This window comes from Colobus angolensis, unplaced genomic scaffold, assembly GCF_000951035.1.
Source record: "Colobus angolensis palliatus isolate OR3802 unplaced genomic scaffold, Cang.pa_1.0 Scaffold80, whole genome shotgun sequence".
NCBI classification, from domain to species: domain Eukaryota; kingdom Metazoa; phylum Chordata; class Mammalia; order Primates; family Cercopithecidae; genus Colobus; species Colobus angolensis.
The window spans coordinates 6,948,118-6,970,533 of NW_012121821.1; the positions used below are offsets into that span (position 1 = coordinate 6,948,118).

Consider the following 22,416-nt stretch of genomic DNA (forward strand, 5'->3'; position numbering starts at 1 on the left):
ATTACCAAGTGATTAGTTCAAATTGCAATACTCTCTTTTTCTTTAAGAATAAATTCTGTCAAATAGTTACTTTGGAAAAAAAAAAGTCTAGCTTCATAGGTCAATTTATTTTGTTAACCTACTTCTTTGTTTTTTTTTTTTTTTTTTTTGAGACGGAGTCTCGCTGTGTCGCCCAGGCTGGAGTGCAGTGGCGCGCTCACTGCAAGCTCCGCCTCCCGGGTTCACGCCATTCTCCCGCCTCAGCCTCCGAGTAGCTGGGACTACAGGTGCCCGCCACCTCGCCCGGCTAGTTTTTTGTATTTTTAGTAGAGACGGGGTTTCACCGTGTTAACCAGGATGGTCTCGATCTCCTGACCTCGTGATCCACCCGCCTCGGCCTCCCAAAGTGCTGGGATTACAGGCTTGAGCCACCGCGCCCGGCCAACCTACTTCTTTGAATCCAGAAACTGTTTTAAAAGGAAGGATCGCTTTGATTTAATGATTTTATTTGTAAATCTGCTACTGTATTTTTTTAAAAAATAAAAGTTTCTGTGAGCAAGTTATAGGAAAATGAAATATTGGAGTTGTGAAGGACAGTGATCTTTCTGCTAAAATATGAAAAAGGCAAAAGGGCAAACTCATGACTCTGGAAATAGGCACGGCGTCTCTTTACCAAATGTCACACTGTCCGCAAATGTCTGAAGTGTCTCTGAAGGGCTCAGTGGCGATCCAACCAGGGCGGTACCTCTGAGAGTACACCAACACTGTTGGTAACAGGTGACATTTTGATTATTAATGAAGTGAAGAACTGAAAACTGGAATTTAGTTGGAGACAGGTGGAGAGTCTATTATATGTACACAATACTGTACGTAACCAACTCAGTACTTACAGGACTAAAGGTTAAGACAACTATATTCTTCATGATAATGTCATGGAAGATTTTTCTCATTTTAAAGCAGTCACTTTTGGCCTGTCTCCTGAACAGACAGATGACAAAAATTGATAAATGAGGAGCAGGTGAATAGAAAACAGAACACTCTCCTTCAACAAACTGCAGTTTTATTCCTGTACTAGTGAGAATGTATGCAAGATGCTATATAGATTTTTTTTAACCACAATTACAAATATAAAAATATATTAAGCAAATACATAATTTAAATTGAAAGACTAAGGAAGTTCTTTGTTCAAATACAGTTAGAAACACAATATTGTGGGTAGATGCTATAGTATGAAAAAATAGAATCATCTACTGCCATCTTAACTGGATTTTCAGAGAAATAATGATATTAAAAACTTAAAAGTGCTCTATTATAGAACATAAAAAGTTCAGTTGCTGTATTTACTTACATTATTTATGCTTCACACAAATAAAGGAACAGCTAGATTACCCTCCATGGACAACAGTATTATTGGACACTGACTACCTAACATCCAAAATATGAGGTCAGGTGCAATTTCAAGAAGTGTGTGTAGAATGTCTGTGAGCTGCGCACTAATTTCCACAAAGTAGGAGTAGAGATGAGATTAAAGACTTGGTCCTTGTTCTTGAAGAATTTATAAGCCCAACAGTCCTGCACAGAAAACCAGAAATACTCTTCCAGTAGAGCATTGGTGCACCCTCTTGTCAATCTGGCAGACTAGGACATTCCACAAAGGCTGGTACAGGCTTTCCTACTAACCTGCAGATGGAATGCTGTCCAGCTCTGCCACAAACTCTTAAAGCCACAATTGCACATGTTCCTTTCTTGATGGGGGTGCTTATCTACGCACACAGCTATTACAACATCTCAACATAACTGAAAGCTTGTTCTTGGGGTGAGGATAGTATTTATTGAAACAGTTATAACCAATCCTTTTTGTGACTGCTCTAGAAGGGACACATTGCATTTGTCTGACATTATTCACAGTTTTGAATAACTTATTTTGGTGTCTTATATAAGATCATGTGAATTGGCATACAGGTTATAAAAATAATCTTTGGTAAACCTGTTAATCTCTTATTTCCATTACATAAGCCTCTATTTTCAGAGCATTCACCAACAATTTATTTAATAAGTGTATCTTATATGGGCAATGTTTTAAAAAATAAAATGCCTTATTTGTGTTGCATACATTTATTCCAAGGGAGCCTCCCTACAAGTCAAGAGTATTCTCTTAGCCAGAAATACTTCTATTGCTAGAAACATTTTTAGAACAGAACAGATTTTTCCTGTTATCATGGCTGCATCAAATGTTACCCTGCATTTTAACTAAAATGGCCAAACATTTTCAAAGTCATCATTCTCTACAAGAATCTAAGGCAGTGTGTCTAAAATGCCAAACCCAGTACATTTAGTTAAATATCTGGTCAGTTAAAAAAGCAAAATAAATTGATTCAATTGTTTAATCAGTTAAACCATCTGGCCAACGTAGTCAGAGTGAATCCTCAAAAGGGCAACATGTCCTAATAAAAACATGACAGGATTGTCCAAGCACACCCAGGCCACAAAGAAGAGATGCCATTTTATCTTCCTGATGATGTCTGGTTAGATTCTCTTTTGCAAATACTTTCTCTTTGCATCATTTCACTTGCTCTTTGCAGTCATAGTTTACCGATTTTCCTTTGATAGGGAACATTCTTTGAATACCTGATGTAATTCTAAATTTCAGGTTAAAAATAGCAGTGCAGAAAATTAGCACAGCATTTTCTCCTTCAACTCTTCAGGAATGAGGTAGGCTTCAGGGCTTGCTCACTGCAACTTGGAGGAGGATCAGTCATTCCTTATTGCCACTCTGTCTTGGCTAAGCAGTTATAATATTTTCATTTCCTCAATGAAATGGAACCCAGAAAGCCCTTGAACTGCTAACATATACAAGCAACTTATTACCTATTGATTTTCACCAGGTCACGTTTGGTCTGGCTCATGTTTGTAAACTAAAACTCTAGAGTGTCCCAGAGTTTGGGCTCAGATACTACCACTGCTGTTGTGCAGATCTGGTAGCTTTATTATTTCAGGATTCCAACGTCAAAGAATTCTCAGAAAGCTAAGTGAATGAGAATTTAGTATATGGCCAGTAATATTATTGCAAAAGGTAAGGAAAATGTTTAACATAAGAAATTGGATCCTTAGACACCAAGGCAAGAGAATCAGCCTGTGAAGGGTAGCATGTGAAGTCTATTTTTATATTGCTGGACATCTGCTAAATGGTTTAATAATATTTTCACATGTCATTTTGGACTTTCTTCCAAAAGGTGATTACAAAATTTATCAAAGACCCTCCCAAAGAAAACTGCCCCAAAAATGTCTGTGTGCTGTGTGCCTTTTAGTATTTAAAAGTGAAATTGGCCAGGTGTGGTGGCTCACTCCTGTACTCCCAGCACTTTGGGAGGTTGAGGTGGGTGGATCACCTGAGGTCAGGAGTTTGAGACCAACTTGGCCAACATGGTGAAACCCTATCTCTTCTAAAAACACAAAAATTAGCCAGGCATGGTGGCAGGCACCTGTAATTACAGCTACTCAGGAGGCTGAGGGAGAATCACCTGAAACCGGGAGGCGGAAGTTTCAGTGAGCTGAGATTGCTCCACTGCACTCCACCCTGGGTGACAGAGCAAGACTCCATTTCAAAAAAAAAAAGGGAAATTACGGTCATCTTTTTGATGATGTGGAACCTGAAAGGACTATGAAATTATACTTTTGAGTATAAAAGATAATATGAACAGTAGATAAAAATCACATTCATTTGGGAAAACAAACATATTCAACTGGGAGGAGTGGGGCAAGTAATAAAACAGAGGGACTCAGAGGTTTAAGGGATAGAGAATTACTTAGGACAAATATGTGCAAGCCCAGGTAAGAGAGGTGAGTCTTTGAAAATTCTGATTCAAGAGCTGAACAATTGGCTGCTTTCCAGAGAACAACAGAATAATAATACAAAATTGATGTAATGAGATGAGATTAAAGGAGTTAATTATAACGAACTTGGAAAAATAATTATTAAGATGCTAGATGGGACTCCCCCAAGATTTGATAGCTCAAAAGCACTTTGAAGCCTTGATGATTAAAGTGTATTGCACAGATGCACAGACAGGATGCCCACCAAGACAGGAGATGGAGTGTTTACCAAGACATAACACATGATGCAATTAAATGAAAATAAATCCAATGGAGCTGAATGTCAAGGAAAACTTTTTTCTCCTAAATTTAATAAATAAATCAGTTAATGTATTTAGTCTTCCCGGGAGCAGGAGTGAATAGTGAAATATTTGTTGTTAGGGAGATTTAAAATTGAGTGTAGGGTGGGAATAGACATTTCCTGCGTTGGATTAGACTAAGAAAACCTACAATTTTTCCCTGTCATGTCCACTTACATAATTCTGATACTTCCCTAGATGTTGCCAGGGTATGTGAGTGTTATTTACTGTTACAGATGTATAGGTTTTTTTTATGGTTTTAATTCCTGGTTTGTGCAATTAATTGCTCTCTCTTCTAGATCCAGAGGTATGCTATTGAAGTAGCATTAGCACTTTCCAGTGTGTGGCCTGTGGAAGGTGACCACTGTCCTGGACCGGCTCAGTTATCCCATTCCCTTGATGAGGCTCTTTTAAGCTCAGTTGAAGGTAGTAACAACAGTCCTAACTTTATGGGGATTCTCTTTATGTGAGTAGAAATGGGTAGATTCTGAAACAGTGCCTAGCACGTTGCAGGCACTTACTAAAAGTTTTCTGAGGGAATGTAAAGTCAAAAATGAATGTATCCTTCCAGGCATTAATGTGCTTTGCATCAAGCAACATTAGTGTAAAATTCTGCTTTTTCTCTTGCTTTTTCTTTTCCATGTAGGAAAGGTGATTTCTAATAGATGCCACACGTTGTAAATCTCTGACCTCTATTTTCTCGATGGTGGTACATCTACTGCACTTACACATATGTTGTTCCTTTTCATTTCCAGAAGATCCACTTAGTTCCTTGATACAGAATCAGAGCCTAAGACTGTCATTTCACAAGGGCATTAAGCACAATGAAACTGTGAAACTTTGAAACTTATGATTATGCTTCACGTTTTTGTAAACTTCAAATAACCCTGGAAAAATTTCCAGATTGGGTGTAGAGTTATTTAATTATAAATAACTATTTTAGGTATAGTCAATGATTTTCAATTATTATGTCAATTACATTCACTGTATTATGGGACTTTATGGTAGATTACAAAAATATATACTTTGAAAAGAAATGTACTTTTTCTGCAAAGGAAGCTATGCCATCAACAAACTTGACCTCTAATTCCCAAGTTTATTATAGAAAAATTTGTAGTATGAAAAAGGCAAACATCTCTAGCTCATCTTCTCAGGTATCTATGAAGATTCCATACAAATGCCGTTCAAATTTTCCCAGGAATGCTCTCGGAACTGGACCTTGATGAAGGAAATACCCACTTTCTCACTCATTGGAATTTGTTATAGTCACAGTAAGGCACAAATACTGAAGATAAACTTGGTACAGTACATAGTGCCTTTTGTTATTAAATGCAGCTTTGGGTGACTACTTGACATTTTGACTTCATTAATTTACTGAAAAGGTTTTTGAAAATTTTACTAAAGACCACTGTTTTTGTTTTTGCTGTTGTTTTTAAATTTATTATATATGATGTTTGTAGTCATTTCTATGAAAATGTTGGCATGAAGTCTTTTAATCAGGCAGCGTCTGCCACCATAATATTCTTTTAATGGGAAATCAAGTAGGAATGGATAATTGTGACTTTTCTAGGAATGGAGATCACTGAAAATGAGGCAAAAACTAGCGTGCATAAACACATTACAGTATGGGTGTGGATGTTCACACTCCACACCATGAATGCAATGAGAGGATTTCTAATCACTATAGATAGTGCTTTGCATGCTATGTTTCCAGTCTGGGTACAGCTGGCATCTTCTTAACAAAAGGAATTCATCACTTCTGTTTGGAATCATTCTCTATCAGAACCCTCAACCCTGCATCCTACATCCTGGGCTTGCACTGCAAGTTACATGATCCCTGAGCTAACCACTTTGGCTTGAATCCCTGGTAGGAGAAAGGAGAGAGAGCAACTAGTTCAGACACAACCATCCAGTTCAGCTTTGGTACTGCTTAGTTCTTTTTTCTCCCTCTAATCCTTTTTTTGACTGTTACATTTGTCCTAATAGCATGTTTAGGACATGCCCGTTGGCTCTCGAGATTCATGGGACAGCAATGCAGCAAAGCTAGACATAGTATTTGCTGTCTCTAGCCCTGCCCTTTGTCCTGTCCAGTGAATATCAAAACAGGTAGAAAACATGGCCCAAGGGATTGTCTCTGCCACCACCTCCATATGCATTTTACCAGTAGTCCTGTCACACAGGTTGAATTAGTTTATGTAGAACAAGTCATGAACACTTTAGTGTGGAAAAATAGTATTATATAAAGCTTAATATTAAACATGAAAAATACATATTTACAGAAGAAACTATAAAATACAACTATGTACAATAATATCTGTTACCTTTAAATTATATAAAATTTTAAACATTCTCCGGATTAATAAATTATACATAATATCAACAGAAATAGCTGGCACCTCTGTAGGGCATGAAGCAAGTTTTTAAAAACAAATCACACAGTGAATAATTTTTATCCAGGAGCTCTTCAGGTACATTCTCAATGCCTTGAATAGCCTGGATCTGAAAGGAAGAACACTGTAATTAGAGACTGCCACAGGGTGTGTCATAATTGTTTGTTCTGTTTATGAAAATTACCAATGTGAAAGACCAGCAGAAATACATAGCTCAACCTAGTTTAAGATGAGACCATTCCTACTGGGACCAGGTCATTCCATTTAGAAACACAGAATATTAGACTTGGAAGGGACTAGTGATTCTAGCCCATCACCTCTGTTTTTATGGATGCAGCCATAGGCCCAGAGAGTCAGCATAACTTACTCAGGGTTACACAGCTTGTTAAAGCTCGTTAGTTTGAGAGTTTGGACCTGAATCTTAGCCTTCAGGTGCCTGGTGGTTATCCTTTTCTATACCATAGTTAGCTTCTTTCAGGAGTGCCCAAGGTTACTCTAAAAAAAGATTCTCAAGTCAAAACAAGACAAAGGAACCTCCAAGATTCCTCAGAACTTGCTCTATACTGAAGCCTCTTAAGGAATCTCCCATGCAAAAACCTTAATTTACTATACAGATTAACTGGGGGGTAATTATTTATAGTAGAAAAGAATTATCTGATTTACAAAGGACTCCTCTAAATAGTAGCTCTTTATTTGTGCTTTACAGATTGTTAACTCATTAACATACTGGCTAGGCTGGGTGGTACAGAGAACTAAATAAAAGGTTAGGAGACACTGCCAATTGAAGATCATTTAGAAACGGAGATAAGAGGGTATGAAATAATGTTTGTCAAAGTAAGATTATCTGATTTATAGAGATATCAGTCCACATGGCAAGGAATTGCAGTGGCATCTACCCACAGCCATGTGAGCAGGCCATTTTGAAGTGACTCCTCCACCCCCAGTCAAACCTTCAGATAATGGCAGCCCCCTTGTAAGTCTTGACTGCAACCTCCTGAAAGACTCTGGGCCAGAACCACCAGTGAGATAATAAAGCTGATTTAAACTGCTAAATGTTGGTGTAATTTGTTAGGCAGTAACAGATAACTAATACAATCCTCCTTCACATTTGCAATTAGCTTGTGTGATAACTTAGGTCTTCATGATGGCCTAGAGTAAGACGAGGCATGAGGACCCTTCTCTTGCCACTTAATAATTGCTTGATCAAAACTGTGCCTTGTGAGGCTTTTTTCTATTGAATTTCCCATTTGAAAAGTGTTACATCCTTATTCTAGAACATTTATAAAATACAAAAGAAGGAAAAATAGATTTTTCTAATGTTCAGGGAAATTTATATTTTCTCCCAGTCTTTTTCCTTATGCATTGTTTTTGTTTGTTTTACCTCCAGCTTTTCTTTATTTATAATAAATACCCATGTTATTATAACGTCCTCAAAAATAGCATTCTCTTTGGTTGTTTGTTTTTTGAGATGGAGTCTTGCTTTGTGGCCCAGGCTGGAGTGCAGTGGCATGATCTTGACTCACTGCAAACTCCACCTCTCAGGTTCAAGCAATTCTCCTGCGTTAGCCTCCCAAGTAGCTGGAAGTACAGATGCACGTCACCACGTCCAGCTAATTTTTGTATTTTTAGTAGAGATGGGGTTTCGCCATGTTGGCCAGGCTGGTCTTGAGCTCCTGACGTCAGCTGATCACCTGCCTTGGCCTGGCCTCCCAAAGTGCTGGGATTACAGGCGTGAGCCACTATGCCCAACCTGTTTGTTTTTGAGATACAGTCTTGCTCTGTCACCCTGGTGGAGTGCAGAGGCACAATTATAGCTCACTGCAGCCTTCAACTCCTGGGCTCAAGTGATTCTCCTGCCTCAGCCTCCCAAGTAGCTGGGACTACAGGTGCACACCATGCCTGGTTAATTTTTAAATTTATTGTAGAGAAGGGGCCTCACTTTGCTGCCCAGGCTTGTCAAACTTTTAACTACGAAAAGCGTCATACATAATAATTTTTCTTTTCGTATGTAATGTAGGGTGGTAGGAGAAATACAGGGTCACAAGATAACATACGAAGGACCCCGATACCGCAATTGCCAAATTCTTTTCCAAAGGGATTTTACAACTTAAACTAGTGATTTCAAAGCATCCTCCCCAGTAGTGAAGCTTATTGCTTGGAAAAGAAAGGCTAAGTAGAGTCCTTCGTAGCAGGCATCCTCGGCTCGGCTGGAAGAGATACCTTGTGAAACTGCTGCTCAGCTGCAGGAACCCCCTTCCCACCCTCCGTCTCCTCCCCGTTGCCACTCTGTGTGTCTAGGAGAAGAAATGGGTGGTGTACATTGGAAGAGCTTTAAGTTATTAATGGTTTCCAGAATCTTTTCCTTTTCCTTTTTTCTCTTTTCTTCTCCCCTTCTCTCCCTTCTCCTCTTCTTTTCTTTTTTTTTTTTTTTTTGAGACAGAGTCTCACTCTTGTTGCCCAGTCTGGAGTGCAGTGGCAGGATCTCAGCCCACTGCAACTTCTGCCTCCCGGGTTCAAGCAGTTCTACCTCAGCCTCCTGAGTAGCTGGGATTACAGGTATGAGCCACTATGCCTGACTCTTTTGTATTTTTACTAGAGATGGGGGTTTCACCATGTTGGCCAGGCTGGTCTCGAACTCCTGACTTCAGGTGATCTGCCTGCCTTGGCCTCCCAAAGTGCTGGGATTACAGGCATGAGCCACTGCACCCAGCTAGAATCTTTTTCTTTTTTCTTGGAGACAGGATCTTGCTCTGTCACTCAGGCTGGAGTGCAGTGGTATGATCTCAGCTCACTGCAGCGTTGACCTCCCGAGCTCAAACGATCCTCCCCCTCAGCCTCCCAAGTAACTGGGGACTATGGGCATGTGCCATGATGTCTGTCTGACTGATTTTTTTTTTTTTTTTTTTAGTTATTTGTAGACACGGGATCTCCCTATGTTGCCCAGGCTGGTTTCAAACTCTTAGGCTCAAGTGATCATCCTGCCTCAGCCTGCCAAAGTGCTGGGATTACAGGTATAAGCCTCTGTGCCTGGCCAGATTGACCATATCTTGATGAAGGAACTTGGAAGTGAGTGAAGTAAGTGCCTACCTCTGTGATACTCTGGATTCACATTTTCGTAGATTGGAAACAAGGGGTTTTCTTGTTCACTCCGTAGCTTCCTTGCTCTGAGGACATCTCTTACACACTGATGTAGGTAGACATACTGACACTGTGGAAAAGCAGAAACATGTCAGAGGAGAGCCTGTTCTCATGTATGAGAAAGATGACTCTCACAAACTATTGACAATAATGGAATTCTATATAGTTAGCAAATTTCTTGATCATCACTTCACTAATGGTCTCTGGTAAATAAAAGAATGTCTTTTACTACCACTGAAAAGAGAACAATGATAATGGGCAGAGAGGTGGCATTTTTCATTCTTATAATATTTATGTGTATATATGTATATTTGTGTGTATATATTTATGTATATGTATTTATATATGTGTGTGTGTGTGTGTATATAGTATGTTCTGTGAGAGCCTACAACTGTGTCTAGTACATAGTAGATCCTTCACAAATTCAGTAGATGAATGAATGCCAGACACTGCTATGTAGCTTACATAAATTATCTCATTTAATGATTTCAGCAACCTTGTGAATATAATTATCAGTATAAACTGAGACTCAAAAGTAACTTCTCCAAGGTCATACAGCTAAGAAATGGGGCCCCAGGATTTGATCTTGGAGATGTGACCTCAAAGTCATGTCTTTTTCACTATACCAGTTTTCTTATATGAATCCCAATTTCATTGCATGACTGAATGAGAAAATCATTTCCCCACATACTCTGCTGGTTTGTTCCCTTTATTCTAGGAACATAGTGAAAAAAAGGGAGGTGTGTGCAATAAGCCCTGCTGGACTGTTAGTTCTTTGAGTGCAAGGCCAGTGTCTTATCCACCTCTGTTCTCTCAGCATCTGAGTTCGCTACGTGGAAGAATCTCAAAGATGTTGGCTGACTGCAGAGAACTACAGGGGTTACATAGTGAGGACAGACCCACCTGTTGGCTATTTGAGAATTTACTACTTTTGAAATATAAATAGATACAGAAGAGTCAGTGCTTTGGTGACCATGAAGACCTCCACTGACCACTGTGTCTCAGCCACAGGCAGCCAAGCTTGTGCATTGGGCCCCCTTCCTTATACTCCCTGAGTTCTCTTATAAGGAAATGGATTTCTGCGGAACTTTCCCTTGCTGATATAGCAACGGCCCAGAGGGAGTCATGAATTGTGGGCTCTCGGCAGCCTCCAGCCAGCCTAGGCTGAATCATCAGGCTTCTTGGGATCCCAGTTTTCCCACTTACTAAACAAGGAGGCAGAGGTCTCTTTTATAGCTAACATCCTTTGTCCATTAAAGGATATAGATTGATGTCAGTCAGATGGATATTGAAAAATATTTCCAGACCTTGTGTTGAAGGCAATCAGTGTAGTCAGTCTTAAAGTATTTTAGAGGTTTGAGATACAAAGTAGAACAATTAGGTCTTTCCTCACTAACAATCTTTCCAAGTAAACAGGTACTTATTTTTATGGGTTGGCACTAGATATTGTCCCTGATTGGAAGCTAGCCTGGTCATCTATCCATGGGACTATATAAGGCAGATCTGGTATAATCAACAGATAAGAAATTTAATTTTTTTTTTTTTTAAGAGACGGGGTCTTGTTCTGTCGCCTAAGCTGGAGTACAGTGACACCATCATAGCTCACTGCAGCTTTGAACTCCTGGTCTTCAGTGATTCTCACACATCAGTCTCCTGAGTATCTGGGATTATAGGTATAGACCATCAGGCCTAGATAAATTTAAAAAATTTTTTTTTAGAGACAGGGTCTTCTTGCTCTGTTGCCCAGGCTGGTCTGAAACTCCTGGCCTCAAGCCATCCTCCTTCTTTGGCCTCCCACAGTGCTAGGATTACAGGTGTGAGCCACTGTACCCAGCCTAGAAAAGGACATTTTAAACAACCAAATCAATAAGAAGTGAGGCCTGCAATAATATTGATAACTATTCTCTGCTCACAGACCTTTGTCATTTATTATGAATGTTATATGCAGTCTCAATCTTGAAAATCTGAGAAAGGTATCTGAGAATGGTTGTTAGTATAAAGTAGTCTCTCTTCGCTACCTTAAAAAGGATCCACCAAATTATAGACTGAAAGCTCCCTGTTCCCCTCCACCCAAAGCATAATTCATTTTTTCACTTCTACTGGGATATTAAATTACTTTGGGACCTTAGAGGTAAGCTGTGAATGAACTCTAGTACATCTGTGCTATGGCCTATTAATAAATTCTTTTAACAATGATTCACCATGGGCTTTGAAACAAGTTAATATCCATTAATTTGCCTTGTCTTAAATATAAGTTCTTCTTTTCCCAATAGAACGTCCCTTTGAAAATGATTACTCTAAAACGGTGAGATTGTTAATGTGCTTCTCACTTTATTCTTAATGAAAAGTAGACAAAGCCTAATATATGAATCTCAGATCACAAAAGATAATTTTTTGTTAACTGGTGAAGGCTTGGCTTAGTGTTGACACATTCAGTTCCATTCAATTTCATCAATATTTGGAGTATTAGATATTATTTATAGTATTATAGTCTTTTTGTGATCCCTGAGTGCATGGCTTAGTATTTAGTGAACAAACACCTATAAGATGATAAACGTAAGACACAATTGTGTATAAGGTTTCATACAGAAGAGAAAGCCATTAGGTTTATTTTGAGGGGAGGAAACTATCAAGCTAAAGAGAAAAGGTGATATTTATAAGAATTCAAGCAAAGAAGTAAGGCAACATAACAAAACATTTCACATATATTCTGGAAATCGTGAGAAGTCTAGTGCAGCTAAAATGCTGGTTGCGTGGGTCATGGGAAGCCCCTCGAACAATGCCCCAAATGGAGCCTGAGGTCCTCAGTCCTACAACATCTCAGTGTTTCCTTCCCAGCAGAAGCAAATGAGATCGAGACTGTGACTATCATCTATTGTTCTTTAACAGGTTATTGCTCCCTGAGTGTCTCTCTTAGGGTCAGGCTGCAAATTTTCCTCAAAGCAGCGGAAAAGAAGAAGGGACACTCATAAATCCCCTGACCAATGCCTCTTCGTTTAGAAATGCTTGCTGTTGGAAAACTTGTGAAGACCTGCATCCCTTTGTATCTCAAATAAAGACAAAGGTAAGTTGAAGTTCACTGTCACCATGGACCCAAAAAAATAATACAAGGGGTCCAAATGTCCTCTGTCTTTTGCTGAAATAGTCACACACAGGGGCTCAGCCACAGATCACACCCCTCTGCACCCACTCCCATTACCAAATGCAAGCTCTAGCACCAGGGATTCTGAGCCTGTAGAAACAACTCAACTTCAGCAGAGGCTTAAAGCAAGGCAGATGATACTAGGTTGATGCAAAAGTAATCACGGTTTTTACCATTAAAAGTAATGCAATTAAATGCCATTAAATGCAATTTATGCATTTAAATGCCATTAAAATGCAGTTAATGCCATTAAAAGTAATGGCAAAAACTGTGATTACTTTTGCACCAACCTGGTACCTGGATTAGCATTCAGAATTTTGTGTGATTGAGAAAAAAGGGAGATAGAAAATCTTATCTTACTGCAATGTTTATTTCATTATGATGGAAAGACTGAAAGTGGATTCTGGCCCAGGTGGGTAAACCTTCCTTAATTTGGCAGACCCTAATCACTGGGGTGGCTAGTACAATGACATGAAGCTGGAGGAGTAAGTTGGGGCCAGGTTATAAAGAGGCTTGTACCCAGGATGAGGTTTGAACTTCATTTTACAAGCAGTGGTGAGCTTTTCAGGATTTTTTTGCAGGGAGCTGACAGAGTCAGCAAGGGAACTTGGATGGTGAAGGGATCATTAGGGTGGAACTGAAGGCAGGAGACCCACTAGGAGGCTACTCATTAGCAGGACTAATGAGAGTTGATAAAGGACTGTGCAAGGGCAGTGGCAGTGGGATGAGGGGCTGGCTCCAAAGGAAAGAAAGAACTTTGTGACTGCTCAAGGTGGAAACTGGAGGAAAAGAAATCCACTCCATTGAGCCCAGGAGTTTGAGTCTAGCATGGTCAACATAGTGAGATCTTGTCTCACCACGTAAATAAACAAAAAAATAGAAAGAATAAATAAATGCACATATCCACGCATGTAAGCATGCCAGGTGTGGTGGTGCACAACTGTAGAAGATTGCTTGAGCACAGAGTTTTGAGTCCAGTCTGGGCAACATAATGAGACCCCATCCCTTAAAAAATATAAGAAGTCAGCTCCCTGGCTTGGGCAAACACATGGATGGCGAAACTGGAAGGTGCAAGAGCAAGAGGAATGTTTTTGTTGTTTTGTTTGGTTTTTTTTTTGAAAGAGAATGAGTTTGGCTTTGATCTTTTTGAAGTTAGATGACTGTAAGGCTTCTGGGGGAATCCATCTGGTAGGCAGGCATTTACAGGTATGTGGAGAGAGGAGAATTAGAGTTGGGTAACATGAGCATGTATGGGAATGGAGAATATCATAAAGAATGAAGACTGAGAGAAAGGGTGGTGTCTTGAGGACAGAACCTTGGGGAACTCAAACATTAAGAAGACAAGCTGAGGCACTAAGCCACAGCATCCTCAGTGAGGCAGGAGGAAAAGGAGAACAGAATAGGGAAAAGATGGAGTTATTTCTAAGGAGGAGGAGGAAGCGGAACATTGTGTTACCTCTGTTCTGAAAGTCAGCCAGTTATTTTGACAGTAGAGTCCCTCCTAGTTGCCAAAATGCATCATGAGTTTGGGGCAGGTGTATGGAAGTGATACATGGCCCAAGGATCCTCTGATAATTACTAGAGCACGCACACACACACACACACATAAATACACACAGTTTGAGACTATTTACAGTATAACCTCTTCTTCCCCAAGTTACAAATTGTGAAAGTGACAGTAAACTAACAAAATATTAATGCTGACTTTTTAGCAATGTAAGTGTAGGATATTTGTTCATTTGAAAGATTAAAAAATATTGAGGATATAGAGAAGGAAAACAGGTTCCCACCCTCTAGGAATGTATAGTCTGGAGAAAGCTGAAGGTTAATAATTATGATACAGGGTAATATAATTCTCAACCTTTGATGAAATGACAGAGCTAGGCAGAGGTCATCAGTGACTGCTAAAATCATTAAGTGAAAGGTTGATGGGGATAATGAAGGGTTCAGGCTGACACTCCCTGAACTCACTGTCAGTATTCTCAGTGCTGAAAGAGAGACAGACAGACATGGTGATCTGCCTTCTGATGTCATGCAACAGAAAGCCCTCAGCACCACCCACGAAGCAGAGTTTAATCAGGCCTCCAGATCTAACCACCAGCTGACAAAATCCATGGGGAGTAAAGGAATACATTACCACCATGAAAAAGCAATCAGCCACATCTAGAATGTGGGAAAATCTACCGAACAAATGAGCTGGCTTCTTTAACAAATAAATGTCATAGAAAACAAATGGGAGGGAGGATTATAGATTAAAAAATATTTCAGAGACACTTCAACCACATGAAGTATGTAAACTCTGGATTCTAATGAAAATCAACTACAGTTTTTTTATAAAAAGTAATTTTTTGAGATAAATACTGACTGGATATTAGATGATATTTAGGAATTATGGTTAAGACACAGATGTGATAATGACATTGCAGTCATAATTTTAAAGACTCCTTATCAAATATATGTATACACATGTTCACACATATATACCCATACATATGTATATATGCAGTATATGTAATATCACATATCCATACAAATGTACACATATACACATGCACATATATACATACACACACATGCAATATGACATATATTACATGTGTACGTGGGTACACATACATAATGTATATACATGTATATGTGTATTTAAGGATGAAATAATGTGGTAAGTGGGATTTGCTTTAAAATATTTTAATGGCGTAATGCCATGGGGTAGGGGAACATTAAATGTGGGATACAGCTGGGAAAAGAACACAGAATACTGATAATTGTAGAAGCTGGGGTTTGGGTACATGGAAACTCACTATGCTATTTTTCCTAGTTTTGTGTATTTTCTTTTTAAAAATTTTTTGTGGAGATGGGCTCTTGCCATGTGGCCCAGGCTCCTGGCCTCAAGTGATCTGCCCCTTTGTTGAACCCACTATTTCCAAAACCATCTTGACCTCTGAATTCTTTTCTTGTGCAGCATATATTAATATCCTGCATTCAAGCTAGGAAGAGATCTGACCCTGAGGCTAGTACACTTATAGCACACTCAAGGGCCCAGGATTCTCTAGAATAGTGCCCAAGCCACCTCAGCCACTTCATGGCTGTGGGCTTTGTGCAAAGCCCTTAAGCTTATTTTTCTAGTCTGGAAATGGAATATAATATGTCTCGTCAGGTTATTGTGAAAATTTAATGAGAACGTGTTCAAAAATGCCCTGCAAATGTCAAAGTGCTGCACAGATGGAAGCATGTGGTCTTTACAATCTACCTACACTCCCAAAATGGGGGTATAGGTGGAGGGAGTAGGGCTGGGGGAGAGAAGAGATTGGGATCTTCTTTCCTAACTGAAACTGAGGTTCTTATGCTCATTTGCCAGCCTATCTTAAAATGATCCTCAAGATGGTCACCTTCAAGACCAGTGAGATTTGTTTTAAAATAAGAAGTCTTAGAAAATATCTATATTCAGTTCTTTTTTTCTCTTCCTATTGTGTCATAGTTATTTCCCCTTGTCAGATTAAAGTCTGGTATTTTTTTTTGTGGGAATATAGTGGGGAGGAGAGGAGAGTGGCCTATAACTTTCAGTCTATAACTCTTACCTCAGTCTGGACCATGTGAACCCTGTGAAGTCTTAGGTCATGCACTGCTCCGTAAATGTCCACAGAGTCTTTGGAGTCTAACTGCTGGAGGATTCGGTCCAATGCAATAAAGGTTCCAGTCCTACCCACACCAGCACTAGAAGAGATGGCAAAGGAAGATCGAGCCTTTTTATTAAATTTGCCTTTCAAGATTGCATCTAAAGACTCTGGCACAATCTTTCTTTTCCCTTCCCTCAATGTGCTCTTTTTCTCTTAACCAAGTTTAACCTAGAGTCCCCCAATCCCACCTCCGCACAGTCTTCCATCTCCACTCCCTTCCTGTCCGTCCTCCACCATAAGTCCTGCTCTGCATTTACTATGTATCATTTCCATGCATGTTTTTAATACTTTTCCTACAGACAGATAAATCTATAAACAACATTTATGTTTCAAAAATCCACTGAAGCGGTAGTATACATGCTTTAGGTATCTTTTTGTCAACTATCCTACTCAATATTATATTTTCAGATTTATCTATATTGCTACATATAGATCTTCTTCCCTCCCCTCCCCGAGTCTTGCTCTGTTGCCCAGACTGGAGTGCAGTGGCACAAGCATAGCTCACTGCAGCCTCCACCTCCCAGGCTCAAGCAATCCTCTCACCTGAGCCTCCTGAGTAGCTGGGACCACAGACACATATAACTACTCCCAGCTAATTAAAAAAGATTTGTAGAGATAAGGTCTCCCTAATAGTTGCCCAGCCTGGTCTCGAACTCCTGGCCTCAAGTGATCCTCCCACTTTGGCCCCCGTGCTGGGATTACAGGCAGGATATACCACACATTTCTTTCCATTCTGTCATAAACCACTGCTAATCCAGTGGTAATAAGATCATTTAAAAATTTTCTCTATTAAAATATGTTGCAATGAACATGAATATAGAGATTTCTCAGGGGTCGAAACCTAGGAGCAGAACTCTTGGGTTGGTCATGGGCATGAACACCTTCAACTTCACTAGGGATTGCCAAATTGCTCCCCAAAATGGTTGTATCATCTGGGGATTTATAAGATAAAGGACAGTTCTCCAGTGGTCCTGGACAAAAATGCCTGCCATTTTTCAAAAAGCAGAAAGCTCTGAGGTGAGTGCCTCACCTTCCTATTAAAAGTGTCAAGGTTCCAAGGACATAGGAAAGCTGGGCTTCTAGGGTGCTGGGCTGACAGGAGGGAGATGAGTATACTTGGCATTTCTTTTACTGCTGTAATTCCCTGCTCCATATTTAGTAGTGCCATTCAGTTAGGGCTATCAAAGTGTTGCTGCAAACATTAATTAGCTAAATACCAGGCTCCCCAGAGAGAGAGATTTCACTTGTTAGGTTGATTTTCTGGACAGGCTGAAGCAAAGAGAAATCAAGAGAACAGAAACTTAGAAAAAATTAGGTGCTACAGATGGCAATTGCTATGCTGTGCTTTGAATGTTTGTGTCCCCTCCAAAAATTCATGTTGAAACTTAATCTCCAGTGCAACAATATTAAGAGGTGAAGGAGGCGATTAGGTCATGAGGGCTCTGCCCTCATGAATGGGTTGGAAGGAACTAGCTAGGTCCTTTTGCCCTTCCATCCCTCCCTCTATGTGAGGACACAGCCTTTGTCTGCTCTGGAGAACACAGTGACAAGGCACCATCTTGGAAGCAGAGACCAAGCTCTCAACAGACACTGAACCTGCCAGTGCCTTGATTTTGGACTTCCTAGCCTCTAGACTGTGATAAATAAATTTCTATTATTTGTTATCCAGTCTGTGGTGTTTTGTTTTAGCAGCACAAATAGACAAAGACATGCTACTAGACCCGGAGGGAAGATTAGAAAATAAATCTTGAAGGATAGGTAGGACTTAGGTGGAGAAGAGAGAGAAAGCCATCCCAAAATGGAAGAATGACCAGAGGCAAGAATAAGCTTGTGTGCTCACTTTCCTGGCTAGAATGGGAAGGGAGTTGTTGGGAACTTAGATTGAAGGTGATATGCCTGATGATGGAAAGCATGGAATTCCCATCAGGACTTTGGATTTCAGAAAGTAGGAAAAGAGCAAGAGGGAAAGAGAAGGCTGGAGCGTGAGGGTGAGAGAGAGCTACAGGGGGAGAAAGTGTAAAAGGAGAAGTCAGGGAAGAGGAATGATGTTGGCAGAAGGGGAGGAACGTTATAAAACCCTCTGGGGGTGAGGCAGGCTGGTTGGTCCAGACAAATCCTCCACCTACCAAATTCCCCATGCTTACATATTTTTCCACAGCCCCCTTATGGCTGCCATTTTATTGGCTGCTAGGCGTCCTAGTACCTGCAGTGCACCACAGTGGGCCCGGCACCTGGGCTTCGGTTGATGTAGTCCCTGACAGTTCTCACAAACTGGATCAGAGACTGGGTGGTTTCTGGGACTCCATGGTCTGGCCACACCGTATAGTGAAAGTGGCGGATGAGTCTGTGTGCATCAAGCTGTTCCTCCTGTAAGAGCAGAGAGCAGGATAATAAGAGGAAATGTCCAATGCAAACCTTCAAGCTTGACAACTGAGCCATGGAGCAATTCCTATGGGCTGAAACTACAAGAGAGCAACCAGCAAAAGTGGGATTCACAGATCTCGTTCATCTCCCCAAACTCGGTTGTTAAATGAAGTCAAGCGAGCTAACATACACTGCATATCTTAAACTCCCGGATGGTCCACTCAGGCAGGACGGACTCTGAGAGCATCTGCAGGATGAGGTCCCCATAGTAGAGGGAATCTTGGTCCGCTGGCCAGTAATGGTCACACTTTACCTAGAACAGGACAGACAGAAAAAACGTTGAGTCCGGAAAAGTTACTCCTTTGTGAACCTGCGGTTTCCCTCCTCCAAATGTCTTCCTGAGTTAGGAATCTGGGATCAGCTGCTAAAGCAATTTGACCATCTACTTTATATTAACCTTCTCATGGCCAGTGCTGAAGCGAGGTGCTGCTCCAAGCGAAGGGGAGAGCTGCACAAGGAGCACCCGTAACGCCAGCCTTTGGGTTCACTCATTTTTTAGGCCCAGTGATATACGGCTTGAGGTTTTGTTTTTTTTTTTTTTTCCCCTTGGCATTTCAGTTCCACTAGCAGGTAAACTGTGGTTCACAATTTATTGTTCTTTCTAAAGAAATATCTAGTTGGGTACAGGAAGGCACTGTCTTCCTGGCCCTGCTTCCTTCATATTTTTATGTCACTGTCGTAACGTGGGCCATGTGCCAAGAGATCTTTGAGAAGTTAGAACATTTAGCTAAGCTCGTCTTTACATGTACACAGACAAGGGAAAGAGGATTGTAAGCATATATTTACTGAGTGCAGATACTGGGCACTTCACATGTAATCCTTTTTTCTTTTTTTTTTTTTGAGATGGTGTCTCGCTCTGTCACCCAGGCTGGAGTCCAGTGGCGCAATCTGGGCTCACTGCAAGCTCTGCTTCCCGGGTTCACACCATTCTCCTGCCTCAGCCTCCCGAGTAGCTGGGACTACAGGCGCCCGCCACCATGCCCGGCTAAGTTTTTTTGCTAATCTTCTGCTTTCACCTGATAGATCTCCTGACCTCATGATCCACCCCTTCAGCCTCCCAAAGTCCTGGGATTGCAGGCGTGAGCCACCACGCCCGGCCGTAATCTCTCTTTTAATCCTCAAAATAACCATATAAAGTGCAGGATGATAAGTGCATTACAAGGGGGGTTGCTTAATTTGTCTGGATTATTCTTTTACTTTGTGTCTGCCAATACAGTCTACAACTCACTTCTCCTTTCCTGGGAGGAGGGGCAGGTCCAGTGACTCTGACCGGGTCTCTCCCCCAGCCATACACTGAAGAATGGAGTAGCCAAGTGGCCAGGTAATCTTTTGGTGTAATGGGCACTGCCAATAATCCCAGTCCTCAAATGGAAACAGCTTTGACTGGAACTTTAGACCCAGAATCAGAATGAGGCCTCACTTGGGTTTACTATTAGAGTCGTTTGAACAGAGTGGCGTAAGTCACTAACAATGTTCTCACATGATCCCTACTTGGTTTTGCAGGGTTGCACTTTGATGATGGGGCAGAATTCTGTCCAGGTGGCAGAAAGCAAAGCTTGGATGGCAGGAAGGCTGTTTACTCACTCGGCCCTTCTCAACACATTGGGTCACCATGACGATGTTGTGAACGTTTTGTTCCCACACCATTTTCCAGAAGTCATCCTTGGTGCCAGGAAGCGGTCCCTGAGTGACAATGTATTCTCTTCTGAAGTTGTTGCCCTGCAATGAATTTACAATATGGAGAGTCAGAAACAATGGGCCTCTTCAGAAGTATAAACAAAGAGTTCTTCAGATTAGATGATAGGGAGGTCTCTGCCAAGTCTCTGACTTCAGAAAAAGATACTAACACAAGTGTCAAGGCTTGGGAGCAGGAAGGACAAAGGTCAGAACATTAAACTAGTGTTAAGAGCCACATTCCCTTTTACTTGCCTGGGTCTATTCTGAAAGCAAATGGGGGACTCAGGCGATGATCTAGTCAACACTTCACCCTCAATTATATGTGTGTGTCGGGGGGGCATTTGTGTAGACTGTTTGAGGGACTGTAATCAGGCTCTTTCCCTATTTAATGTAGAAAAGTGTTAGTCATTTTGGACAATCAATGTCAGAATAATTTGGTAAGGTAGGTCATCCACAGGAAGCATCAAGGAAGAGAAACCACGGTCAACTGCGCGTCTGCCATCTAATGGACTTATTTAATCCAAACCACCGTCCAAGAGCGGGATATTTTCATCTCCTTCTGCACTCCAGCAATGACAGCAATTCCTTGTCGATTCTATTCGAAGCTCTTTCTCTTTCCTCAGGGTCTCCACATTATGTCACCCCTGCCATCGCCACCCCCAGCCACGCAAACACTGCCTCTTATCTAACCAATCCTTACTTATCCTCAGCATGGTGCCTGCTTGGCTGAGCCTTCTTTTATCTTTCTCTCTGCTGGGGGATATTCTCCTCGTTGATGCCCCATGGCAACCTCTAGCCTCTTGCTGCTGAGTGCGGTTCTCAGACCAGCAGCACTGAAATCACCCAGAGGCTTGTTAGAAATGCAGATTCAGCCTGGCGCAGTGGCTCACGCCTGTAATCCCCACACTTTGGGAGTCCGAGGCGGGTGGATCACGAGGTCAGGAGATTGAGACCATCCTGGCTAACACGGTAAAAACCCCATCTCTACTAAAAATACAAAAAATATTAGCCGGGCACGGTGGCGGGTGCCTGTAGTCCCAGCTACTCGGGAGGATGAGGCAGGAGAATGGCGTGAACCCCGGAGGCAGAGCCTGCAGTGAGCAGAGATCGTGCCACTGCACTCCAGCCTGGGCGACAGAGCGAGACTGCATCTCAAAAAAAAAAAAAAGAAAGAAAGAAATGTAGACTCCCAGGCCCTGCCTCAGCCCTGCTGGATCAGAATCTGCCTTGTCGCAAGATCCCCAGATGATGAAGACATCTTTCAATGTAGGAGAGGCACTGCTGTGGCAGGTTTCTCATGCCACTGTCTTTTCCTGCCTCAACTCTTCTGAGAGTGCATTTACGGTCAGGATTCCATCTTACCCCAAGCCTGTAAACAGCTCAGTGTTTGACTTACAGTTAGCACTTAATTTCTAAGTGTTTATTGAGTGAGTGGATGGTTGCCTGAGGTAAATATTATTATCCTCAGTTTTTGGAAAAGAAAATGGAGGCCGAAAAAGGTGACATAATGTACCCAAGGTCACAGGGTCAACAAGGGGCAGAAGTGGGATTCAAATCTAGATTTGTTTGATCTGAAAGCTTTTTCCACTGCAGTGTGCTGTAGGAAGGTGGCAAGATGCTAACCAAAACCAGAGCCCAAAGATTTGATAAAACCTTTGAGCTGTGTCTGTGGTTGTGAAGATTCCAAATAACATGGGATCAACTTCTCTAGCTAGGCAGCTTTAGCAGGGGGGGTCCATCTTCCTTAGGAAGCTCTCATCTAGGTTAAGGACTGCAGAGAGTAGATGACCTATGAAAATGGATCCTGGGCTCATTAT

At 41.2% G+C, this 22,416-nt stretch overlaps 1 protein-coding gene across 4 annotated transcripts in view; it reads right to left on the reverse strand.

The window, feature by feature from the left end:
- Window positions 1–5,055: 5,055 nt before the first annotated feature.
- The window catches only part of PTPRB (protein tyrosine phosphatase, receptor type, B), a 124,733-nt gene continuing 107,372 nt past the window's right edge, over window positions 5,056–22,416 (reverse strand). For all 4 annotated transcript variants that reach the window (XM_011929324.1, XM_011929327.1, XM_011929326.1 and 1 more), the window contains 6 exons: window positions 20,507–20,641; window positions 19,053–19,175; window positions 18,702–18,865; window positions 16,400–16,535; window positions 9,629–9,749; window positions 5,056–6,650 (listed from right to left, as the gene is read on the reverse strand). In XM_011929324.1, coding sequence (XP_011784714.1) covers window positions 6,628–6,650; window positions 9,629–9,749; window positions 16,400–16,535; window positions 18,702–18,865; window positions 19,053–19,175; window positions 20,507–20,641 — 702 coding nt within the window. In that variant the 3' untranslated portion in view covers window positions 5,056–6,627. The remainder of the gene's footprint in view (window positions 6,651–9,628; window positions 9,750–16,399; window positions 16,536–18,701; window positions 18,866–19,052; window positions 19,176–20,506; window positions 20,642–22,416) is intronic.